Below are 27509 nucleotides of genomic sequence, written 5' to 3' on the forward strand. Positions count from 1 at the left end.
TCACAACACTGTGTCCAGAGTATCGAAACTCTGCAGAAGACGGTCATCACGTCTGCACCAACGGCTCAATTCTTCCATGGAAACGCATCCGTCTTGATCCGAATCGATCAGCTGTGGAAAAATTAATGAAAAACTGATATACATTAGGAATACAAACATAAATGTTCAGTAATAAGTTCAGTAGGGTGGAAAAAATGACGGTTTTGACTTCTTAATGGAAAAAATTCCACTTTTGGTTAGTTAAATTTGTTAATTTTTTTATCTACATTATGTACATTTAACATGAGGATTATATTGTGAAGGTCAAAATAAAATAATGAAATATTATTTAAAAAAAGTACAACTTCCGGTTTACGAACTCTGACCAAAACCTATCAGCTATAAGTTAGTACATAAAGAAAACAAATATATATTTTCAACTTGATACGTTCAGAGGTGTGGAAAGAATCGTGGTCACAACATTTTTGACTTTTCTAAGAGGAAAACATCCCACTTTTGGTAAATTAAATTTGTTAATTTTTTTACTTACATTACATTTAATATGAGGATTATACTATGAAGGCACATATATTTAATGTCTAGAACAAAATTGTAGAAGACAAAGTGACCAAGAACAAACTGCTACTTTCGGTCGATGGATTTTCACTAAATTTCTTACATTGCTTGATATAGATTTTTCATTCCAAATTGACCCATTTTCATTTCAAATTGACCCATTTTCGTTGACATTGAAAAAAAAGGTCAATTTGAAATGAAAAAGGTTTCATTTGAAATGAAAAAGATTTAATTTGAAATGAAAAAGGGTCAATTTGAAATGAAAATGGGTTAATTTGGAATGAAAAATTCAAATAACATTGAAAAGAGGTCAATTTGAAATGAAAAAGGTTTAATTTGAAATGAAAAAGGGTCAATTTGAAATGAAATTGGTCAATTTCGAATTAAAAACCTGTATTAAGCTGAATCTTACATATATGAAATTTCGGTTTAACATGCTACGCATTAAGCATTTTGGTTCAAATCAGTCAAAATCTCGAGGTAAAATTTTTAGACTACAATTTTTTTACTACATATATACATATTTCAATTTCAATTTAATTAGGTCATCGAAAAACTATATGATAAAATATTAAAAAAAATTCGGGTGTGACCAACCCATGACTTTATCTATGTATTTGATGAATATAAGAAGGTTACAAAACAAAATTCGATATTGAACTGATGACTATGATAGCGATACAAATTGAGCGCAAATGTATGGAAACTTGCAAAAAACAAAAGATCTACTTCCGGTAATCAGATTTTGTTCAAATTTTTTTTATTACTAAAAATCACTATCAGTATTATACTCATTAAATATCAAGAAAATAAAAATAATTTTAAAGGTCAAAATAAAATAATGAAATATTGTTTTAAAAAAAAATTCTACTTCAGGCTTACAAATTCTGACCAAAACCCTACCAGCTCTAAGTTAGTTCATAAAGGATAGAAATATAAATTTTCAGCTTAATACGTTCAGGGGTGCGGACAGAGTAGTGGGCACAACATTTTTGACCTTTCTACGAGGAAAAAAATCCCACTTCCGGTTCATTAAATTAAGTAATTTTTTTTTTATTTTTACTTAAAACCACTATTTTTATTATACACAATAAATATCAAGAAGCTTAAAACAATTTAAAAGGTCAAAATAAAATAATTGAAAAATAATGAATTATTGTTTTAAAAAAAAATACTACTTCTGGTTTTCGAATTCTGACCAAAACCCTACCAGATCTAAGTTAGTACATAAAGGATAGAAATATAAATTTTCAGCTTAATACGTTCAGGGGTGTGGACAGAGTAGTGGGCACAACATTTTTGACCTTTCTACGAAGAAAAAATCCCACTTCCGGTTCAATTAATTAAGTGATTTTTTTTATTTTTACTTAAAATTACTATTTTTAATATACACAATAAATATCAAGAAGCTTAAATCAATTTAAAAGGTCAAAATAAAATAATGAAATATTGTTTTAAAAAAAAATACTACTTCCGGTTTACGAATTCTGACCAAAACCCTACCAGCTCTAAGTTAGTACATAAAGGATAGAAATATAAATTTTCAGCTTAATACGATCAGGGGTGCGGACAGAGTAGTGGGCACAACATTTTTGACCTTTCTACGAGGAAAAAAATCCCACTTCCGGTTCATTAAATTAAGTAATTTTTTTTTTATTTTTACTTAAAATCACTATTTTTATTATACACATTAAATATCAAGAAGCTTAAAACAATTTAAAAGGTCAAAATAAAATAATGAAAAAATAATGAAATATTGTTTTTAAAAAAAATACTACTTCCGGTTTACGAATTCTGACCAAAACCCTACCAGATCTAAGTTAGTACATAAAGGATAGAAATATAAATTTTCAGCTTAATACGTTTAGGGGTGTGGACAGAGTAGTGGGCACAACATTTTCAACCTTTCTAAGTGAAAGAAATCCCACTTCCGGTTTATAAAATTTAATAATTTTTTTTCAGTTTCATCAAATTGCAACAAGAATTATACTTGAATTTTTTTGTGACGAACACACATGTTAAAGGGGTCGAAAAAAATAGTGGAAGAAAAATCGAACAAGAGTAAACTGCTACTTCCGGTTGACGGATGCTAACTTAATTTTATAATTAACTTGGTATTAAACTTAAACTTTTAGATATGAAATTTCAGTTCAATAAACCAAAAGGTTTCTGAAAAAAACATAAAAAACTTCGATTCTCTAGAGTAAAAGTACTACTTCCGGTTCAGATAGAAATATTTAAAAAATATGAGGTTATAAAAATTATTATTTGTATTATATTTAAAAAAAAATTTAGTCCGATTCAATTAGTGGTTTGGGAGATAATTGAATTCAAAAACTTAAAAAAAGAGGACACCTATAAGGCGAGGTACCATTTCCGGTCAACTTAAAAATTTGAAAAAAATTTACGTCGTGTCGATAAGAATTTCAGTAACCGATACTAAGTTTCAGTTCGATAGGACTGACGGTGTTAAAAATATCCCCAAAATACACACCCACACAGACACACACACAGACACACACACACACACACACACACACACACACACACACACACACATTTTTTCTAGATCAAGAAAACGTGATCAGTGATCGATTCTGAGTTGGAATCAGTCAAAATCTCGAGTTCGAATTTTCGCATGATCACAAAACTTCATCTATTGTTACTACGTACATAGATAAAGTAAAAATTGGCAATAAAGAAATTTGAGGAGATGTTTCATAATGAAATGAAAATTCTAAAGGCACGGTATTGTATCTAAGTTCGCATGTTAAGGAATGGGAGCAAAATAAAAAGTGAAACATCTATGGAAATTCTACGAATTAACAGAAAAAAACAGTTTTCGAAATACGCGAAATAAAACGCTGTCGATAAAATAAATAAGACGAAACCATATGTTTTGGAACTACTCGAAAATTGATCTGTTATGATTATTGACTGTTGGAATTAAACACGCAGTTCGTAAATCAACGAAAGCGTGAAAAACTAACGCCTCGGTGCGTGCCAAGTTTCCGGATAAAACATACACTATGATGTATGCCAGCCAAATAATAATACCGTCGAAAAAGTTTATTTTATAATTTATATTATACATCTCAATGGTCGATAGAGGATTAGTATCGGGATGACGGCTTAGCTCACGTGAAATATTCTGTCGACGTGGTCTTTGGCTGAAGAATCTTGCACCAGAGGTGTAGTGGCCCTGCCGAGCATTTCGTAGATGCTTGTCACAACATCGGTCATCTCGGCCTTAGTGATGACTCCATCTCCATCCAGGTCGTATAGTGCGAAAACCCACTGGATCTTGTCCTGGGTAGTGCCCCGTGACACGCGAGACAAGATGCTCAAGAAGTCCTGTAAATAATAGTCAAACATTAGAATTCTTTAATGTAAATATACATACATATATATGTATTTTATTTTTATTCTATCAATCATGTAAACTCATCTAACAGATTGCTCCAACGCGACGAGTGTGCTATACAGATAAAAAAAATATTTATTAATTATTTAAACAGGTATAAACCCATTTATTAAACACGACATCTATGGTAAAACGAGGAACAGCCAAAAATACATCTATAGACAATTTTTGGAGCATCTTCTAATGGAGATGCTGCATACCTCGAATTTTTGCAAAAATAATGAGACAGGGTTGCCAATTTGTTGTAACCGTAGATACGCAACGATCGACCTTAGAGTCATATATCCAAGGTCTGGCCAGCAGCACAGATAGGGATTGTACCCGTGACCACAGAATTGAAAGCGTTACATGCTAACCATTGATCAATGCTGCTGGAAATGTCGAAATATTTTAAATTTGGTAGGTTACATCGGTAGTTTATTTGAGACATGGTTGATTCATCAGTTGCTACGCTTAATGTACATAATTTATTTCATAACCAAATCAATTTATTCATCAATAGTACACAATTCAAATCAAATTTTAAGCAAAAAGTGAGAAGACACTACGATAGTAATTGAAATATTTTTGCTGTTATAACAAGATTTTAAATTTAAAACCAGAATTGGCTTAGTGAAAAAACAAACAAACATTCATATCGATACTACAAAATAGAAGATAAGATAAGGAGTTAGACAATTTTAGAAAAAAATAACGATAAAATTATTTAGCCAGCAGCATAGCTCGGACGTTAAGCTTCTGCTTACCGTCAAGAAGGTGCCGGGCTCTATCCCTGAATGAAAATGAATTTTTCAGAGTATGCTGTTGGTCAGACCTGGATTTGTGACTCCAGGTTGATCGTTTCCTATCAGAGTTTGCCAATTTTCTCTGATTTCATTGTTGAAACGGTTCCCGGAAAAAAAAAATTGGCTAAAAATCCTTCCTACCTACTATGTCACCACTATTTGAAATTTGATGGATGTACAATAAAAATTTATGTAGATGTCTCGTTAATTTGCGAGTTTTTTCAGTGTCTCGCAATTCAACGACTTATAATAAAAAAATGCTTCATTTGTATTTGTAATTGGCCAGGAAGGCGCATTGGGATTTACCTGTAAGGCCTTCCTGGTATATATGTAAAAAATAAAAAAAATAAAAATAAAAATTTAAAAAAAATATGATCATTGATCATTTTGAGTTCAAATCAGTCAAAACTTCGAGCCCGAATTTTTATATAATCAAAAAACTTCATCTATTTTTATCACGTGTATGTATTGTCATCGGTTCCCGGAAAGATGCACTAAATTGCACTGAATAGTAGCACAGTTTCGAGAAGTCATAATTTTCAAAGGCGCTCAAAAAGAACCTACCCAATAGAATTCCATAAAAAAAACTTAGCACCCTCGGATAACATACAAATATCCTTTGACGCTTTTTTGTGGAATTCTATGGCGTTCGTTCTCCTTGAGCATCTTTGAAAGTTTGGATGTCTCGAGAGTGCATTTTTCCGGTCACCATTGTCATCATCACTTACTCATGATAACACGCTTCCATTCGTTTCTTTTTTGCGCAACTCTCATCCATTTCATCTCATTTATTTTTCTAATTTTGTCTACCCACCTTCCTTGCGGTACTTTTCACCATTTTAAATTTTTGTCCATTCTTTTAACTACGTGTTCCGTCCATTGTTACTTCAATCTCTTCTGTCATAACCACTACCTTTGTCATACTTCTCACCCACGTATTCCGTTTCCTATCTATCCTTGCTATACCGAGCACACAGCACTCCACACTTCTTTGAGTGCATTGGACTTTGTGTAGTATTTTGGTTGTCAATGTCCAGGTTTAACATCCATTGCAGCTAACAGCCCCACATAAGTTTCCAGCACTCTGTGTTTGTAGGGCTATATATGTATATATATATACTATATATATACACATGTAGATATAGTAAAAGTATGTTAATGCACAGTATAATTTTTAAATTTGAAAACAGACAAGAGATGGGGTTGGTGTCAGTTAAATCTCTAGGATTGGTGTCAGTTGACTAGCAGAGGTTAGTGTAGTATGCTGTAGTAGTCAGTTTCCTGGCAGAGCGCACATCGGAAAATCCAAGGTGGAAAATGTGTCGAGGGAGAAAATGAGTTGAACGTTAATGCTTCACTCAAGAAACACGATACGAATCAAATTGCTATTATATTGATGAAATATAATACAAACTATAAGAAAAAATGTGAATATAATATAATTTTCAAATATTTTAATGGAATTACGTGCATGTTTCTGTAATAATAATGTCATGTCATATTATATTCTTAATACAGACTTTTTAATGGCACAACGGAATTATTATTTCCACCGCAGAAAGTATAATACATATATGTGTACAATGTACATTTGCATCCGATCTTGAAGTTTTGAATTACTAATTGGAAGCGAATCGATATTGCATTTTAATGTAGATTTTCATTTCGAATTGAACTATTAGGTATATGCTGTTACATCTACCTAAAATCACGATATTTGAAGCAAAAAATAAAAGTCGTGTAGAATAGCACATATATATGTATGTATATTCTGGAAGTATGCAAACAAGTTCGTCTGTTGGATACACAGAATGTGTTTTAATATCGACGTATGTATTGTAAACAACAAAGCTGAAATTGTCTTTTGAACGAAATAATAATAAAAATACTTGAAACATACGAATTGAAAAATATTTTCGCAGATTGGTGGAATTTTTCGTCCGAATATACTATACGACGACGTTGTCGTGGGATGTAATTCGTACACGTCACGAGAATTAATCGCGACAACGTGGAAGTATGAATTAGGGATGCTGCGCGATATTAATTAACGGATTTGCGTATGTGACGTGCATTTGACGAGATTATAGATCAAATTTATTATGTACGAGATTTATTGCCGTTGTTAAAATCGCGAATTCCATGGGATCGGGTAACGCGCACGAATGCTGGAGGATATCGACGGTATTTTCGGGACGTCTACGTAAACTATTCGTATATTACATCGTATATTTGCGGCTGATTAAACGGTTTGATTAAACCACTAAACCGTTTCACTTATTTGTGCCAATATTGATTTCGACCAGATACGAAATTGGGCACACATGCTAATGAATGATGTAACTGAATAGTGGAAAATTTAATTGTCATCAATATAGGCTTTGATTTTCAACATTATTAAAATTTTACTTTGGCTATAACTTTTTTAATTATTTTATATAACCAATGAGGAATTATAATGGCAAGATAATTACGCTCTAATTTTGGAATATGGTTCTTTTGACGTAGGTCATAAGAATCATTGATAACGTTTTGAAGAGCTATACATCTTAAAAAATATATACTTGTATTATCAAAGCTTTTGATAAGAGTGTATTTGAGATCATAAAATTATATTTAATTTATAAAACATAACAGTAGTCGTGTGTCTCGTTGCGAGGATTATAATAATGAAGACTTTTCTGCTTACCATAATAGACTTTTCTGCTTACCAGGGTACTCTGACTTTATCGCGAGAGACAAAAGCGCCCCGACATACCCGCCCCGACAAAACCACGAGGCGTCAAAACCGCGGGAGAAATCTGCGAGAGACAAAACCACGGAGACAAAACCGCGCCAAAATATATGAAAAAAAAAAAATTAAATACATATTAAATTCAATTTCGATTTTTCATACATTCTAGCATGGTTTTTGCCGAGTGCTTTTTCTGGGGAGGTTTGTCGCCGTTTTGTCATTTTGAAATATGTATATGTTACACCGAATCCGTGAAATTGCCTATTGCGTGAAATCGGCAAAAAATTTCCGCATTCTAGAAAAGTACCCGTTGCTTTATTCATCAAATGGGCAAGTTAGCTGCCGAATGCATGCATTGGGCATAAATGTTCTTGCTTTTTTCATACATTGAGCAAAGTAGACAGTGGCGCTCCAGTGGTGTTTTTTGCAACTAACCGTTTACAAATGATTTGTTTTGACATTTAAATTCTCATATTTATTAAATGAAGAAAAAGGATAATTGAGAAAAAGAGAAACAATGGTCGGCGGCGTAAGGGAACTTTTTCAACAACATATCCATATGAGCTGCGGGGCTGCAGGCCTCCCAGTATAGTATTATATACATATGTACATATATGCATGCTATTTTTGTTTGCATTTTTAAACGTTGTAAATTCATTGTTTGATACATTTTCACTGCTTGACTTGGTGAAAATATATTTTTACTTGAAATATGCTTTCACTGTATCATATACATATATATGAATATAAAAATGAACTCCATAGACACTATTGCATTATTGAGATGAAAACTTTTGACTTTACAACTGTGCTATTTTGGTTACGTCAGTGTGAATGAAATGTGTGCCCAATGAAGAGTCACAAAAGGTTATCATTATATGTAAGAGTTTGATGTTGAAAAATATTTTTCTAGAACGGTATTCTGAGAATTCATTGAAAGGAGAGACAAATGTTTGTCGTTAAGAAGAAAAGCGGAAGAGTGTTAAAGATAGACGAGAATATGAACTCGTTTCGCTTAATAGGACGCTTTTGTATTTGAAAAGGGGAAGAAAAATCCGGAAAATCCAAATTGAACGACATAACTTTTGACTTGTCCGAACGATGGCACAATCCCTTTGTTCGTTCAGATCAGGAGCTGGCAACCTTTTGTAAGATTCAGAACTATTTTATGAATGCTAGCTAGTTTTGACTATTATATTGTACATAATTTTGATTGTATAGTAGATTAGATATTATATGCAGATTGATAGACAAATCACAACTTTTGATTTGAAGTGCAAATTTTTTTATGCACATTCAATATTTTTGTGTCAAATCGCGGATACACTGATTGCCGAGCGCTGACACGATATCATCATTTTCAAGATTTAACGAGACGAACGAAACTAACGACGGAGATATGGAAAAAATAAAAATAAACTTGTATAAGCGTTAATGAGCCGTTCGTCTGATACGATACCGTCACTTGAATAATAGCGCACATTTCAAAAAAAAAAAAAAACTTATCTAAAACGAAATAATAACGTAAAAAATTCAAAAGAGAGAGGTCTCTTGATAAATTTGGCGCCATCCATCAGGATAATCGATGAGCGACAGGACACCTGTCAAGTCGAAAATAAAAATCAGAAGAGGGACATCTCCTTATCGGCCAACATTGGAGTCGAATGGACAGAGAGCCATATCAGTTTACTTCCGTTTAATACGTTTCCGACCTTATTTCAAATACGTTCATTTTGACATCGTCATCCCGTACGTGTATGTGAGCTTAGCCCATATATTTTAAAATTTTATCTCGCCAAGTATGTATCATAAATATGGCGGTATTGGACATACGTATGTACATATGTAATATGAAATATCGAGTACATGCAAAATTTATTATGTCACGTTGACTTTCATTTTTATTGTTTATTTTAGTTACATTTATCGAGTTTGTTTATTACGGTAATAATATTCTACGAAAGGTAAACGTAATTGTACTCAGTCTTACCTCAAAATACTAAACGCCATATTATAAATATGTTGTAGTATATGTACATTTGGAAACCAATACGACAGTAATACATATATTAAATTACTAGCTGAACCCGGCATGCGTTGCAATGCCACAATAACGCATGCAATTCCCGTTCCCGTTCCCGTTTCAAGTGATAGTTGGAGCTCAACTAATGTCTCTTCAAAACCGTGTCGTCATAAACCAATTGGTAACGTGGTTACCAACAAACACATTTCCTTGACGACACAATGGGCAAAATCGTAATTACGAATATTATAATTTTTTTTACAGTAAGCTTCCCGGACATGCATACAACAAATCCTGAAAGTTCCATCGTAATCGGTTGAGTGGTTTACGAGACAGACAGACAGACAATTAATTTTACAGATATTCAATTTTATCTACGTATATAGGATACATACCTACATTCGAAACATTTTAGTTTTCATCAAAGATAATGCAAATATTATCCAGCACTGTGCGTCAACACAGCACAGCGCTGCACGGAAAAGACTAGTTCGTTCATACTATGCAGCACCGCTGTTTTCGCCATGTTCATGTTTGTTTTGGACGAGTGCAAAGCAAAATCGGCTTACATGTACATTAAAGAGCGTGACGATACAACGTCATATTGCTTGCGTTGTATCATCAAGGCAATACTGTCACTATTGCGACACTTTCGTTAGCACTCGCCACTATGACGTCACTTGCGTGAATATTTCAACAATGGCCAAAGAAAACCGGTTCTGCTTGATAAGCTTCGGTGACGTGTACTGCTGTATATTGTGAATAGATCGCGTTAGTTGCTGCTGTAACGGTACGTTACATATACATTGCGGAACATATGAATGTGTCCATTTAAAATGCACTAAATAATATTTTTCGTATTTCTGCTTAGGTGTAGTTGCCGGCTTGAGCTGTGCTAGTATAAACGAACCTTGTTTTGAACGATTTGGTATTTAAAAAAAATTCATCTTAATTCGATCGGTTAATATTTTAGTACACACTATGTATGGAATCGATTTGTTTTTGTGAATTTTGGTATGATTAGATCTAAAGCTTGGATAATATATTCATAGGGGTGCGAAAATGCAAATAGAGCGCGTTGATTTGAAATTCATATTAGCGACACCGACCGAAGAGAGGAAAATGGAAAAGTCTGTATATTCGAAAATGACGATAGCGTTTGAGAATTCGAATATGTGAAAAAAAAATAAGAAAATAAACCCGCTTTCCTATTTAGGATTACAATGATTTGGTCGACCAAGTATCAGGAAAACCTTTTCGGCGTGCGACCCATTCGATTCAAATATAATTTAAAATATGAGAAGGGGACGACACAAAAGATGACCGTTTTGCGATCGGATTCCCCGACTGGGAACGTATTGACCTTTTTTTGTCAAAATAATATAAATTTCACATATAAAAGCCATCGAATGATGTTTATTTTATTTATAAAGATATGTTCCAATATAATCTCTTAAAACTTCTAATATAATATAATTTACAATTTACATACATATTTACATATATACGAGGAAAGCCTAACATGTAAACCCCAATGCGCCTTTTTGGCCAATTACAAACATCGATAAACAATTTATAGCATAATTTTACAGAGCATCATAGACGCATCTATGGATAAATTATGACAAATTTCGATAAGTTTACATTTTTTTCGAGATTGCTGTTAACTAGAATTTTTAATAGAACAGAGCTGCCAATTTTTTAAAACCATTTTAATTGTGTGGCTATGAGTTCAATCCCTAGATGTGATGCTGGCCAGATCTTAATCTTCAAGATCGATCTTTTCTTATCAATTTTGCCAATTTATCTGATTTCATTGAGACGGTTCCAACAAATTGGTAACGCTGTCCTATCCCATTCGCAAAAACTCGAATTATTCAGCATCTCGATTTTCACTAATGCAAACCTTTGTCCATAGATGTTGACTGTTTATCGTTTGACCATCGATGTCGTGTATAATAAATGGGTGTATATCTGTTTAAATAATTCTTAATCTATACAGCGAACTCGTCGCGTTGGAGCAATCTGTTCGAAGAGTGTGTGTGATTGATTGAATAAATAAAATAAAAATAAAAATACTGGCTTTTTTGAAATATTTCAAAATAAAATGTCCTTGACTTAAGATCTAGAGATATGTATTTATGTACGTACATACAATTTAAAAATCATATCAGAAGTTTAAAATTTTTGCACAAACTGTTTTATACAAATGTGCTAATTAGATTAAATCAAACACAACAGTGTGCTTTTTAATGATATGTGTATGTATGTATGTGGTTAGTTTGCAAACCTTAATTTGATTAAGCTTTCATACTCGTACTTCACATATGTACATATATACATAGACGTACAAATGGCTTGCACAAAAGAGAGCCAAGGTTAATTATGTGATTAACTTAAGTTATTCGGTATTAAAGTTTAAACTCGAAAGCACTTATGTATGTACATACATACATCACTCATGAAGAGAAAGATTCAAAGATTACATACATATAATATTTCAAAATTACTACACTATAATTCACATGCTATTTGTAATTAGACATTTTTCATAAATGGTCAATTTATTTATGCATTTAGGTACATTATAGTGTATTAACCACGAGCTAAAAAAAGCTAGTGGTCTATTCTTTGGATGTGGAAACGTTCAAAGGCGTCAAATTTGACATTTTGACCGATCAAACCTAGAAATGTAAAATGTAAGTATACTATAAATATATGTGTGTATAGTCGAATGAAAGCCCTGGGGGTGTTAACGAGCTAGGCTTTCAGTTTTACGTGTTTTCCCGACGTTCAAAAGCCTCATTCAAATCTGAAATAGAACCTCGGGAAATATGTGTTTGCCAAATGTACGTAGGTATGTATGTGCATACATATGTATGTATCTACATACAACCAGTATGTGTTGAGTTGAATCTTAAATATTCATAGCGGTATAAAGCTTGTAAAGATTCGCTCACCTAAAATCACAGTTTGAATTTTTTTCAACGTTCAACGTTCATCTAACGCAAAGGCTTTCAAACTTGTTTTCTTCTATCAGATCATCATCATCATTGCCATTCGCTATGCAATGCTGGATGAAAACTTCTCCAACACGCTTCGATTCGTCTCAGTTTTGGGTTAATCTCAACCATCTTATTCCACACATTTTTCTGATCTCATCCAACCATCTACCCTGTCGCTTGTCTAGCACCCTTTTACATTCTCTCGGGTACCAATTGAGCACTTCTTTCGCCAATATATCGTCCGTTATTTTAGCTATCTATGTACGAGACTCACATATTGCCATTTCAATTTTACAACTTTTTGGCCTTTGTCATATTTACAACTCACGTATTCCGTTTTGCAAACCACAAAATAAAATTACATTATAAATACATAGTTACATTGAAATAAAATTAGAATCTTTAACAATTTATATGTAATAACGGTTTCATATAACCAGCAAAATAGCTCTGTGGCTGGCGTGTAATATTTTCAACTGAGACGTCATGGGTTCATTTGCTGGCCCGGTGTTGCTGGCCAGCTCTTAGATATACATATGTGACTCCAGGTCAATATTTTAATATTTTATGTTAATTATTATATAAATATGCTACCTACACTGAAAAATGTATTTATTTCTCGAAGAAAAATCGAATTTGTTCATAGATGTCTCCATGGCCGTAGCCAGGATCTTTTTAGAAGGGAGGAGCTCAAACATGTTTCTAAGTTTTTTTCGTTAGGAATTTGGAAAAGGCAATTGTGTATTTAATTTTATGTTTTTTTTTTCTTAATATGGGGAGAACTGAAAGGCAAACTGGCCTGGTGTGCCATTCCATATACTCTTCGGGCCGGTGCTGATATGTAATAAATATATCAATGACTTGAAAAAATCTCACAGGTAATTCTCATAATTGTAATAAACTATTTTTTATAAGGGACTAGAGTCTCTGTAGCCCCCCCCCATGGCTACGGTCTTGGATGTATTTATAATACTGTATAAATAAAATTATTTATCGATATTTGTAATTGGAAGGCACATTGGATTTACCTGTAAAGCTATTTTGGTATTTTTCATACAGATCATCGACTTACATACCAACACTATCAGTCGGGTATTCCTAGTTGCGTTCGTCACCGTCATTCAAGGTCTCTTGAGAGCTTTTAAATAATATAATGGATAATTACAATATTTTTATTTTTAACAATTTTTTTTCATAATATGTATATGTAAAGATTTTTTTTACTTTGATTTTGAAATTGCATTTGACAAAAAAAAGTTCGGTAAAAGATTTACAGTATTCAGAATGATTAGAAATCACAATTCAGAATTCTTAGAAATCATATTGATTAGACTCTGATTTTGATCGATCAATGTTCAATTTTCGAGCTTTATCGCCAATCATACAGGCCGATGAATTCCTTATTCATATTTCATGTTTTTTATTCTCATAATTATAAACAATGACCAATATAGATTTTAAGAAAGAATATGAAATAAAATTGTTTACTTACAAAATTCAAGAACTATTCAAATTTTTAGGATATGGTTGAAAATATTTTTATTTTGCCGGTATGCCCATTTTTCCCACTTCAAGATGAATTTAAAAATTTCCGCCGACCATTTAAATAGTTAATTAATTAATTTGCGGAACTCGCTTTTGACTTTCCCGGATTTGGAAAGCCACTCGACAGGTCGACGGGAGTTTCTCAAATGTACATAAAAAGTCAGGGGTAAGTCACGGTTTATTATGCGGCTGCTCTTTTAAGTCTCTCGGGGGTCCTTCTTAATTACGTTTCTGTTTCAGAAGCTAAGGCACTGGCACTGAAACCTAAGTACTTTCAGTAAGCGACCTCCACCGCATTTTGTATGCATATTTGTATAATAATGACTCTACTCGCGTTTTGTGTACGTTTACGGTGAAATTTTCTTCCAAAAGTACCAAAGCGAGAACCAAGAATCGCAGATAGAACGAACAATGTCTGGATGGAACTTAATACGACAGTATTAAGATTAAAGTGACGCAATTTCGTATCTCGCTTGTACCCGTTAAGTGCTCGGCCCTGAGCGTGTTAAAATTGGGTGTTGGATCAAATTTTAAATTGATATCGGATAATGGACGGGGATTTAAGCTGATGAGTTTTGCCCAAAAATACGCGAAGCACTTAAGAAACGCCGACCTAATCGTATATTGGTGTAATTTTGTTAAATACGTCATCTATCAAATTATGTCTTTCAGCGGAAAACCATTAAATAGAAATCGGAAGGAAAAGGGGGTGGTCCAAGTGGATGGGAAGAGGTGAGATAGAACGCCACGCCAAAAAGATATATAATATATTGTACAATACAACACGTAAGTATACATTTGACCCGTCGCAGAATGTATTGTGTGTGGTCGGAATTAATGGGGTCCATTTATCGGTATGATACATGTTTCGAGTATAAAATAAAAAAAAAAAAAAAAAAATGATGAAGGGGATCGACATCTGTGGTCGTACGAAAATTTTTCAAAGTGGAATTTCAGGTCGTATGGTGGAAATATAAGATAAAATTAGTGAATGAAATTGAACGCACGTTATAAAAAGAGGTCCTGTTTATATATTTCAGTATAATAGAAACACAGTATAAAGGATATATGGATGTATGCATACTGATGGATATTAATTACGCCGAACAAGTTAGACGCGATGTCTTCATCAATCACGAGTCTTTGGTTAGAATGACGAGAAATATGGTAAAAAATGGTACGATCCAAAAAAAAAAAATACTCTACTGTAAGAAGTGTGAAATTTAATTTTGTGAGTGCTAAGTAAAGACATGGATTTGATTATATATATTAAAATATAAATATAAACTCATTGATTGGATTTTTTATTATTATTATTGACACATAAAGGCACTGACCATTTCGTATATTCGACTTTAGTTTGGATGTATTCTAATGAAAACACTTTTTATGTTACACGTTTTTATAAAGTTTCATTTTTGAATTGCCTTCTATTGGAAAAAAAATATATTTACACAATGCAATGCAAATGCACTGAATGGTGATTAATTGATATGGAAATCCATTAAACCTGTACTGTTAATCTAATATAGCGTCTATTAACTCTCTTTAACGGTAAACGGATTATTCCGCAAAAAGCGATCTCGCGCAAGTCATTAAAATCTCGATCACGGAACATCTGGCACTCAAGTTCTCGTTAGTACAATATTTCGCGTGGATAGCTTCAGATTGATGGGAGTTTTTGGGTGCCAGATGCCAGATTCCGTGAACGAGATTTTAGTGACTTGCGCGAGATCGCTTTTTGCGGAATAATCACCAAACCCTCTTTAACAATACAAGATTTTTTAAATGATTTTTAAAAGCTTTTATTTAGTTTGACATGCAGATTTGGGTCGTCGAGGTTTTGAGTTGGGTCACTTCCGATCGTCAAATCGATCTAAAATTTCATCTATGTATTTTCTGCCTATGTTGTTATTTTTTTAATACCAGATTGAGATTTTTTATGGTTGACGAAATTACTAGGCGAAAAAATTAGTTTTTGACTAACAAAAAGCATAATTTTCAAGTTAAATAAAAACCACGTAATACAAATTTTATATAAATGTGTCCATTTGGAATGTACTAAATAATATTTTTCGTAGTACTGCTTATGTGCGGTTTGCCGGCTTGAGTTGTACTGGTACCTATAAACGAACCTCATATAAAGGTAATATTAATGTTTGAAAATATACATATGTACAAGGCTTCGGAATATGTCAGTGGTTTTTCCTACCATTGAAGGAATTTTCTCCCGGCACATAAATCATGCATTTTATGAGCACCGCGCACTCTCATCGAAATGCACATGTGATCTTTCACGCGAAAAAAGAATTTATCGCTGATTCTAAAACTGCAAAAATTTTATATTACACGCACACATATCTATATATGTTACACCGAATCCATGAAATTGTCTATTACAAGCATTCGGCAAGAGAATTGCCGAATGCGTGAAAAATGCAAGCACGTTGCCCAGTTCACGGATTCCGTAAATTCTTTGCCGAATGCGTGAACTGGACAGCGTGTTATATTATAGCCAAGTGTCAAAGTGACAGCTGAATAAGGATGTTTAATTTACATATTATTATGTATAATATGACTACATACATATGTTTCACTGTTAAAATATTGATCAAAATGTATAAAAATGGCATTAATTTATGTATAAGTCATATGAGATGATCGAAACATATGTATGTAGTCATATTATACATAATAATATGTAAATTAAACTAAATTAAACATCCTCATTCAGCTGTCACTTTGACACTTGTCCACGCTGTCCAGTTCTAAAAAACAACACCGGAGCGCTGCTGTCTATTTGCCGACTCCATGCTTTGAGCAGACAAATTCTTGCCGAATACACGCATTCGCCAAAGAATTTGACAATTTCATGGATTCGGTGTAACATATACAAACATATTTACAGTGGTATATTACGTAGCGTGGATTGTTTTGTTGTATGAGTGCGGTTTTATGAAAAAAAAAAATTATACAAAACTCACTCTCAACCGTGTCTTTCTCCTTGGGCACACAATGCATTTTGTACTAGAGGATGTAGCTTGTTGGCAAACTAAAAATATCCGAGAGTGGATAGGTCATGTGACATAATTACTTCCGCAGGTCGGAAGCCATGGGGTGTCGGCGTCGACAGCCACTCTAATGGGTATTTTTAGGGTTTTTCACTATCGCATCTGCCGCTAGCGTTTATTATAAAATGAAAAAAAAAACACACATATTCCGATATATCTTCATATAAAATTTATTACATTGAGTAGAGCAGTTTGTTTCAATATTAAATACATATGCACATACGTATAAACACTTTCCCATTTGCTGATTGCATTATTCATAGTTCACTTCAAGCGAAGTACAAGCTTTTGAATTTTATTACATTAACCCGGCAGGCGTTGCAATGCCAGAATAAGGCTTGCAATTCCCGTTCCCGTTGGGTTCCCGTTGCGTTCCCGTTGCGTTCCCGTTCCGTTCCCGTTTCCGTTCCCGTTCCCGTTTCAAGTGATGGTTGTAGCTAACTAACTCAACTAACGTCTCGTCAACGCTATGTCGTCATAAACCAACTAGTAATGTGGTTACCAACGAACACATTTCCTTGACTACACAATGACGCTTCAAACTTTCGCTTCGGTAAAATCGCAATTACGAATATTATTATTAAGAGTTTTTTCCCGTTTTTTTTTCACAGTAATCTTCCCGGACATGCACACAACAAATCCTGAAAGCTCCATCGTAATCGGTTGAGTGGTTTAGGAGCCTATTCGAGACAGATAGACAGACAGACAAATAGACATTCAATTTTATATATTATACATATATAAATTTCAACACGTCATATCAATATTTTGACCTTTGGTTCTGTATTAATCAAATATTGAATTAATAAGTGAAAATTAATTTTTATATTGATTGATTAACGGGTAATACATACATATGAGTTATCAAAAAAAAAAAAAAAAACAATAGTTTAACTTAGTTTTAATTACAACCTATCAAAATGTTTTGATATATATTATTTTTACATATTTCTTAAGAGGTTTAATATTTTAGACCTGCATATGTACATATATGCTCTGGTTTAACGAGAAGATATATTAAATGGAATATGTGGATAAGAAGTATGACAAGGGTAGTTGAAGTAGTGGAGATAGTGAAGAAATTAAAATGGCAAGGATATTAAATGTATTCACATGGCTGGAAGAATGGATGAAATGGTGAAATGGAGAAGTGCTGAAATGGTGAAATGGGTGAAAGGAAGCCTAGCAAGAAAGATCCGTGGATTAAATTACATATAGAATAAACATTGAACAATGATGAATGAGAGTTGTGCAAAACAAAGGATGGCATGGAAGCAGGTTGAAAGGATGTCATCCAGCAGTGGATGGTGAATAGCTATGAATGATATGATATGTCCGTAATCAATTAATTAATTTTTAATAAACATTGAACAATAAAAAATTTCAAACGTAGAAACAACGGACTGCCTTATATATTTTTACTTTATTTTGATAAACTTCATATTTAAAGTTTATAGTCAAAAGTGTAAGCACCTTAAAGCACATTTAAGCACCTTAAAATAATTTGAAGTGGCATTTACGTATTTGAAAAAGAATTGTGCAAAAGAGTGTTTGAAAAAAATTCAACAAAAGATTCGTATGCTCCAGTTTTACTCTACATATGTACAGTTCCTATAGATATATGTATAATAGCCAGCAGTATGGTTGCGTTTATGTTTAGCACCAAGAGAATATTGGGTTCGAAGCCAGCCTAATATTTAATACTGCTGGTTAGACTTGGATATCGGTCGTTTCTTATCAGTTTTACAATTTATCTGATTTCATTGTTGAAACGGTTTCTCCATCAAATTGGCAAAAAACCATCTTACCCTCTATGTAACAAATATCTGTATTTAATTTATGTACAAGTCTAAATTCATAGATGTTTCTATGGATTAATGCAGTAATTAATTAATTTCTAATTTCATTTTCTTCAGCCTCTCGAAATACAGCGACTTAGGTAATAAAAAAATGTTGCAATTTTTGTAATTTGTATAGGAAGGCGCATTGGGGTCTTCCTGTCAAGCCTTCCTAGTATATGTACATATATCTATGTAAATATAAATAAATAATATTTATATCAATTAACCGTATACTCATTAAGTCATTTTTTTATTTGCTTTATCTTTAATATTTAAGGTAAAAATTCCTATGTCAATAATTAAGAATTTTAATCACAGAATCCAAAAACAAGGATTTTTACAAACCTCCTTTATTCTAATTAGAAGACGTTGTAAATTTCCTCTACTATATAAAATTGCTACAAATTCAATCGTTATTTCACGTCCAAATGGAATTTCTGGTCAACGGTTAGAGCCTACAGTCGAGATGGGGAAAAAATTGGATAGCGTCCGAGTTCAGCATTCGAAAGTGGTTAGATTAACGTTTGCGGAAAATGCTCTCGAATACTTGAACGCAGAGCAAATCGCAATTCGGACCGGACGCTAATGCGCTCCCATTTTAATTCCGATTTGAAAAGCACTGAAAATCAATTCGTCAGCCTCAAGTGCATTTCGATCACATATCACGTATTCTATTTGCATGCAAATTACCGGGTCATTCGATGCACGGCTGCTCTAGAATCCCTCGAGCGCACAAGTGAACCCAATTAAGATATGTACATATATGTAAATGTGTAATATACATACATATGTGAATGCTATGAAACTTATAAATGTGTGTGTGTGTGTGTATTATGCAATTTAGCCGCATTTATGAAGTGTCAAAGTTTTCACGTATATCACTTAAGTTCAACGTGTGTTCTTGCCGACTAGTTCCTTAGCGTTGGCAGTCGTCGGAAAGAAAGAGGATAGTGCTAGATGTCTGAAACGAAGATATATTGGTCCGGAAATTATATTATGTGCAAACTGTGCACAGATCTTGACAATGTTAAAAGCACATTTGCTGTATTTCAAATATTGAAAAGTTTGCGTCTCCGTATCGAAGCACTCCAATGTATGTATTATATTACACCTGTATGCATATAATGGGTAATAAAACGAATATGTATCATTTTTTATGAATGTATCTATTACTTAAAGCGATGACGACAATGTAATGAATTACAGGACTATTAGTAAATATGAAATTACATATCTATAATATATACATAAATATTATAAGTAAGCAATAAAGTATGATACATATGAATTGAATTTATTTAAACGTGTATATATGTAAATTTAGTACTCATTTGCTTCTAATAGTTAATTTCTAGTTTGTAGATATATGTAAGTATGTATATGCACATATAATATAAATATATTACACTAAATCTTACATATGGATGCCGGCTTTATAAAATTACTTAATAGTTCAACTTTTCGTAATAAACATTTAAATAGCATGATGAAAAAACAGATACCTACATATACATAAACACATTTTTTTTAAATAAAATAAATTTATTTAGGTTCAAACGTTTGTCAATACGAATATATATCACATTATAAATTTAATTAAATTGTTTTATTTATGAAGTATATTGAATCGCTAATAGAAATGCCGTTTATTCGAAAATCTAAAAATATCTAAGCGCCATAAAGAGAGGGTTGATATTTTTTTCGGATCGTCCGTTTTACATATTTGCATATTCAAACTTGACTTGGTCGGAAATAATGAGTTTTAAGGCGGAATATCTCAGAATATATTTATTTTTATGAGCAGATCTTAGATTGAGATTTACCTTTAAAGTTTATGTCAGTGGATTTATATTCAATAACAATTTTCGGGAAATATTTTGAAGATGCTCGAAAAATTTTATTTTTTTAAAAGTGGATTATGTTACTTTGATTAATGAGACGTGATATTTTGAAGAAAAAAAAAGAAACGACACAACACTGTAAAAAGTATATTGTACACAATTTTTTACTTTGTAAAAATAATAATCATAACTATAAAAAAATGGAAGGGAAGTACATGTGTACATACATATATGTATGTACATATGTAAGTATTTTTTTTTGCAAGGAAAAGTATAGAGAAATTAAAAAATAAATATTACTATTATCATAAGTTCATAAAAATTCAGGAAATCGTACCGTAAATACTGACGAAGACATACTCACATATATATATATATATATATATATATATATTTTTTTTTTTTTTTTCTTTCGTTATTATATTCGTACATTTTGTTGGCAGTGTGTTAGCTGTAACATATACACATCTGTATGTTTGTCGAATCGAAATGACTATTATAGTACGGCAACGACTATTATCGCAAATACACAGATACACACACACACACAGATATTATTTATATATGTACATATTATAATTTTTAATAGAATCTGAGATATATTTAATAGAATCTGAGAATATTCCAGAGATTCATTACCAAAAATAGGGTTCAATTTCACTCACTCACTGAAAGCCTTGCAGTTTGGCGAACTCGTTTTAATTTCGCAATACTGCCAGGGGCACTTGTTACATATTTTTTGCAACTGCTCACACTCTTATCGCAGTCCGACTGTGCACATCTCTTCCGTTTCCGCTTCGAGTGTTAAGGAGCGAAATTACTTGCAAGGTAGGAGGAAATGGGGGGGGGGGGGGTGGAGATGTGAATCCAAAGGGAGAAAAGTGGGTGGGAAAATGGCGAGAGGTAGGAGGAGGGGAATAACACGTGTCGCGAATGACTTTTGCGTTGGCAATTCGAAATTCATGGCACATTCTAATTGCACCTCTGGCTCGTAATTGTTTCAGGGGTGTGATTAGAATGTGTATTGCTTTAACGAGCGACACATTTCTTTGCGGCCAAAGAATTGTACGTGACACCGGCTGTTGTGAAAAGTACACGTATGCGGATTTTTTTTAAGAAAAAGCAATTTCACAGTGCGGTTTAAAAATAAATATACCTACATGTTTCCATCGTGGAAATCGTGTATTTTCTATAAAGTGAAATGTTCAGTAATCCCAAATGGATTTAAGTTATAGACGGCAACGTAGAATTGGAATCGGGGAAACAAATAACCAACGCTTCACTAGAACACAGCACTAAAAACATACAAATAAAAAAAAAACGATACGCTCAATTAATCGCATGTCTATATTTTGATGACAGTATATATTTCATAAATCTTGATGTAATATATCATTTTCGGCACGAATATTGTTTACATACATACGTCTCATTCATACGGTATTCATATTGTGGAAACGAGTTCAAATTTGAACGGAAATTGCACAATCGGAAAGGAAGCTATTTGAATAAGGGTACCATTTATCGGCCCGGCAAAATAGCCCTATGTCCAGACAAATTAGGTATTTATCAGGACATAATATGCGACTGAAACTGTTTCCGATTTTGTATACCGTTTGACCAAAACTCTGATTAACCTAACTCTGAATACCAACCCTAACTTAACCTAACCTAACCTAACCTAAATAAATAAGTGTTGGCTGTTAAGATATCACGATGTGTTTGCTTCCGTTTCCAGTCCCATACGATCAAATTTTATTTTTATTACTGGCAACCCACTTGACGTTTGATTTGCCTGGCGGACTCCGATTAGGTTGTGCGAGCTATTTTAGAGATGTTAATTTTACCAGCAGCATAGCTCGGTTGTTAAGTTTCTGGTTAACATCGAGAGACGCCGGGTTCGATCCCATGAGCTGACCTCGATTGAAAAGAATTGTTCTGAGTATATCTGTAGTGCTGCTGGTCAGACTTGGATATTTGTGATCCAGGTCGATCGTTTCCTATCAGAGTTTGCCAATTTCTCTGATTTCATTGTTGAAACGGTTCCCGATTAAAATTGGCTAAAAATCCTTCCTACCTACTGTGTCACCACTATTTGAGTATGATTAATGTACAATGAAATTTATGTACAATTCATATATGTCTCGTTCATTTGCAAGTTTTCAGAAAATGCTGCATTGTTTGTAATTGGCCAGGAAGGCGCATTGGGGTTACCTGTAAGGCCTTCCTCAGAGAAATGTAATATTAATAGAAGTGGCTTTAGGTGTTCTTTTGTTTTCAAGTGATATTCTGTCCACGGACAGATCTAAATAATTTTAGCATCAGTCGTATTTGACGCTTGGTGCTCGACGTATGTCCGATAAAAACTTCTCTATTTGTTTATATTACTCGCAATATGGGCAAGCATCGGTAAAAATTGCACAATATATTCAAAAACACACAATAAACAACATGGGATACATTTTTATAAGTAAATTGATCCGATTGTATTCCGTGCGATGTAGAGAATTTATAGAGACGTACCGCGTAAAATTGACAACAATTATTTATTCGTAAGGGCTCCTCTATTCTTATCACATCTCCCTGGCCTTACTGGTATATGTATATGAAAAAATAAAATAAAATAAAAAATTAAATGTCGTTTTGACATATGTCGTGTAATTTATTTTACAGCCGTGCAAAAAATATTATACCTGTGATGAAATACTGTATCGTCAATTAATATATTTGTATGTGGGTCACAACTTGATAAGTTATACAAAATTTATTTCATGCTGTCTTTCCGTACATTTTCAATATTCCAAAACTCATAGGAATTTCGAATTGGAAAACTTTGAAAGGGTACTATTGACTAGTATTACATATGTAGATATGTATGTATGTATATAATATTTGCTGTGTTGCACGTACATATATCGCATCTGCATGCCAGGAACAAAGAAGGATGAATGTTTCAGCTGAGCGATTCACATGAATTCATCCGTGCATGAACATGCTCCCATGTGAAATTTACTCCTGACCAACGGCAATGTCTTAAATGAAACACTGTAATGAGAAATGGATAACTTACGACTATTAATTGTGTACTAGAGAATATGTTTCGGTACAATACAGTGTATAAAATTTAAATTTCTATAGCATGCAAATTTCTAAACCATTGTTAACTGCAGTTGGTCAGTAACTCTTAAATTAAACGGATTACTTTGTTCCGAAAATACTTTTACTGGATTAATCAAAATATCCATTTTATAAAATTATAATATTATTCGAGTATTACGAACTAACTATCAGAATAGTCATATAAATACTGACCAATCGATATGTCAATATACTCGATACAGTCCAAGTGTTCACTCTGGTTTGTTCATGAGCATACTAGTTTGTTCATACATTATATATGTGACAGTGATTTCAAATTGGCAGTGAAAGTATACTTTCACTGGCGTTTTAGGGAATGTATTCGGTTTTACATGGACTATTTTCAATTCTGTTCACCCAAGTTTAAGATCTTCAATGATATTATTGCAGAATTCACGCCCATTATCAATAGGTTAACAACGATGATGGATAACCATGGTCTCGATGAAAAACGGAGTTGAATGGTCAATTATATAGATTTAGAGGCTAGCAATAATGGACAAGTGTGGTCTATTACACGTATAAGTAGAATATACATATGTATGTATACGATATAGAGAGGTAAATTGGATTATAAATCTATTGTCTGATATGATATCACTCACTGAGCTGGCGAAAGTATACTTATATTATATTAGTGAAAGTATATATATATATATATATATATATATATATATATATATATATATATATATATATATATATATATATATATTTATATATATATATGTGTGCTTTTTACAGTTCAAGAATTCACTCCGGTTCGTTCATAAACATGGTAGTTTGTTCATACACGAACTGTTGGTTTTAGTTTAAGTGCTAACAGTCAAAAGCTATCTTCAAAAAAAAAAAGTTTTTTAAAAACCTCTTCTATAATTTGTATATAAAATTATTATTTTGAATAAAAACACCAATATTTTTTTTACTATCGCCATCTATGTTTAAAACTAACAAACAAACGTCAACCGTAAACGTCAAATAGAATGTCGGCGGGCAAATTACAAACGCGTCTTACGCGATATATTTGCACCATCGTAATGGCGGAGGCTCCATTTACTTATATTGATGACTAAAATGAGCAATATGACAAAGTATGAAAACGATCGGATAAGAGATAAAAATGACCACTAACACGAAAGCTATGTGAAACGTAAAGGAGGTATGTAAAAATAGACTCATCAGGTGTTGCATGAAATTTTTGAACTGTCAAACCTTTGAGATGTTAAGCCGCCAAGTATTTAAATGGGAAATTCTATGGAAACTGCATTGCAATATTGTTATAATTCCAACTCAGGGTAAGTATACATATATAGGTACATACAGGATGAGACAAACTATTGAGAAAACTTATGCCTGGTAGTACATATGTGCATGAACAAACTATTTCGATTGTCAATTTGCTATTTTGTGTACACTAAAGCTGGACAGATTGGTTCGTGTATTAACAAACTAGTATGTTCATGAACGAACAAAATGTACACTTGGACTGTAACAGATATATTACATATATTTATATTTACATATAACTGACCATTTAAATATAGATCAAACGTTTTATTAATTTATTTATTATCTGATTATTATATTCATTAAAAAAGTCAATTATTTTTTAATTAATTGTTGATGTCTTTTCAGTGGATTTCTTTTCTTTTCTGACTACATTGAAGTTTATCAATTTATTAATTTAGTAAATCTCAGGGATAGTATAGCACATATTAGATTAACTGAAAATATTTGCTAAGTGAAACACTTTACGAATAAGAATTACGGAAAACGGTTAAGGTCAAGACGCTTAAAGCTCAATTATGATATCGGAAACAGAAAAAGAAATAAATGAACCACTCGGATATTTTCCTCGTGAGTAGTTTTATAAGTAAATTCGTGACTAGGAAACAAAAGACAACATACTGCGTAAAAGAAAATAGCTCTCAAGCATTCTACATATTAGACATATCTGTGGAGCGGATATAAAATACCGAAAATGATCACACAAGGTTTTCCCGACAGAATTCGAATTCAATAAGACGTGACCAGCAAATCGAGACTGCTGATTTAAAATAAAATAAATACATACATATATATCAATGTATATATACATATACATACGTATAGCTGAACATAGGGTGTTTTGAGTTATTACCCGTTTTCGATATTACCGGTCTCGGGTGTCCATTATCGCATTAAATATGCGCCATTATTCGCAACGCGCGTACATTTAACGGAAAAGACCATAATAATCAGATATTGGCACGCTTTAAAATTTCCTAAACGAACGTTGTATACATACGAATCGGAGACACGACGACTTAATCCCAAGTCCCCCTAATTTGTAAGGTCGAATGTGACCCTTTCACCTGTTTAAGTTATTGTCACGCAACAAGGGTCGACGCGTTATTATAAAATATGTATTAAGCAAAATTGAAATGCTTCGCCAGCAGTTTTGCACACGTACTTCAATCGTAAATTGTATCGATTTGGCATTGTCTGTTGACTGTCCGCTATTAATTTCCGCCAAGGAGACGTATATATTTTGTTCGCGGAAATTTTGTGGGCTGAAGATTTTCCATTCATAAAAATTTACCCAGTCATTGTTTGGCGAGTTTGATTGAAAAGATCCCAACCTTTTTTTTGGAACATCACAAAGCTATAACGAATAACAGCTATGAAGACATAAAGCTAAGATTTTATTTTATTTTTTAATAAAATTACAAGTGAAATTTTCCGTGAAAAATACAGTTATATCCAATCCTGATGTATGTATGCAGTGATGACGTATGGATGTGAAACTTGGACATTTAATGCCAAGTTGCTACACAAAGTGCAATGTACTAAAATAAGTATGGAATGTTGTATGCTTGGCATAACGAGGAAAGGAATACGTGGTGAAAAGTATGACAAGGGTTGTGGATATAGTGGATAGAGTGAAAATATTGAAATGTTAATAGGCGGGCCACGTGGCTAGAAAAATGGATGAAAGGTGGACAAAAGAAATGCTAGAATGGTACCCGAGAGAATTCAAAAGGGTAAAAGGAAGACTGCAGGGAAGATGGGTAGACGAAATTAGGAAAATGTGTGGAGTGAGATGGATGAGAGTTGCGCAAAACACGAATGGAAGCGTGTTGGAGAGGTCTTCATCCAGCAGTGAATGTCGAATGGCTGTAGATGATGATGTACGTATATATATATATATATATATATTTTTTAGCCTCCACATATTATACATATAATACAAGATTCCTTCAATATTTCATTCGAATTCTACTGTTGCATGAAAATATCTGTGTTCTATGTTGTGTGTAATTTGAGGTATGTTTCATACATCATATAAATATGTATTGTACATATATCATCATCAACTACATGATCTGGTGAACCGCATTCAATTCTACTCAATCTGTGCGAGTAGACTGGGGGATAATTTATTCGACTTATTGGAAATGAAACCGAATTGCCTCTATATAAATTATTCCCAAAGCTATAAACGAAGAGCAAGAAAAATCCGAAGGAACTCTATTATCGTGGAGAGGGTTTTTTCTGAACGTCTTAA

At 33.0% G+C, this 27509-nt stretch overlaps 1 protein-coding gene across 1 annotated transcript in view; it reads right to left on the minus strand.

Annotated features, from left to right (window-relative positions):
* LOC143909176 (calsenilin-like) overlaps positions 1-27509 on the minus strand; it is a 75135-nt gene continuing 47626 nt past the window's right edge. Inside the window, exons 5-6 of the mRNA XM_077427079.1 lie at positions 3697-3909; positions 1-111 (exon numbers count right to left, since the gene is read on the minus strand). Coding sequence (XP_077283205.1) covers positions 1-111; positions 3697-3909 — 324 coding nt within the window. The remainder of the gene's footprint in view (positions 112-3696; positions 3910-27509) is intronic.

This window comes from Arctopsyche grandis, chromosome 3 (assembly GCF_051622035.1).
Source record: "Arctopsyche grandis isolate Sample6627 chromosome 3, ASM5162203v2, whole genome shotgun sequence".
Taxonomy (NCBI): domain Eukaryota; kingdom Metazoa; phylum Arthropoda; class Insecta; order Trichoptera; family Hydropsychidae; genus Arctopsyche; species Arctopsyche grandis.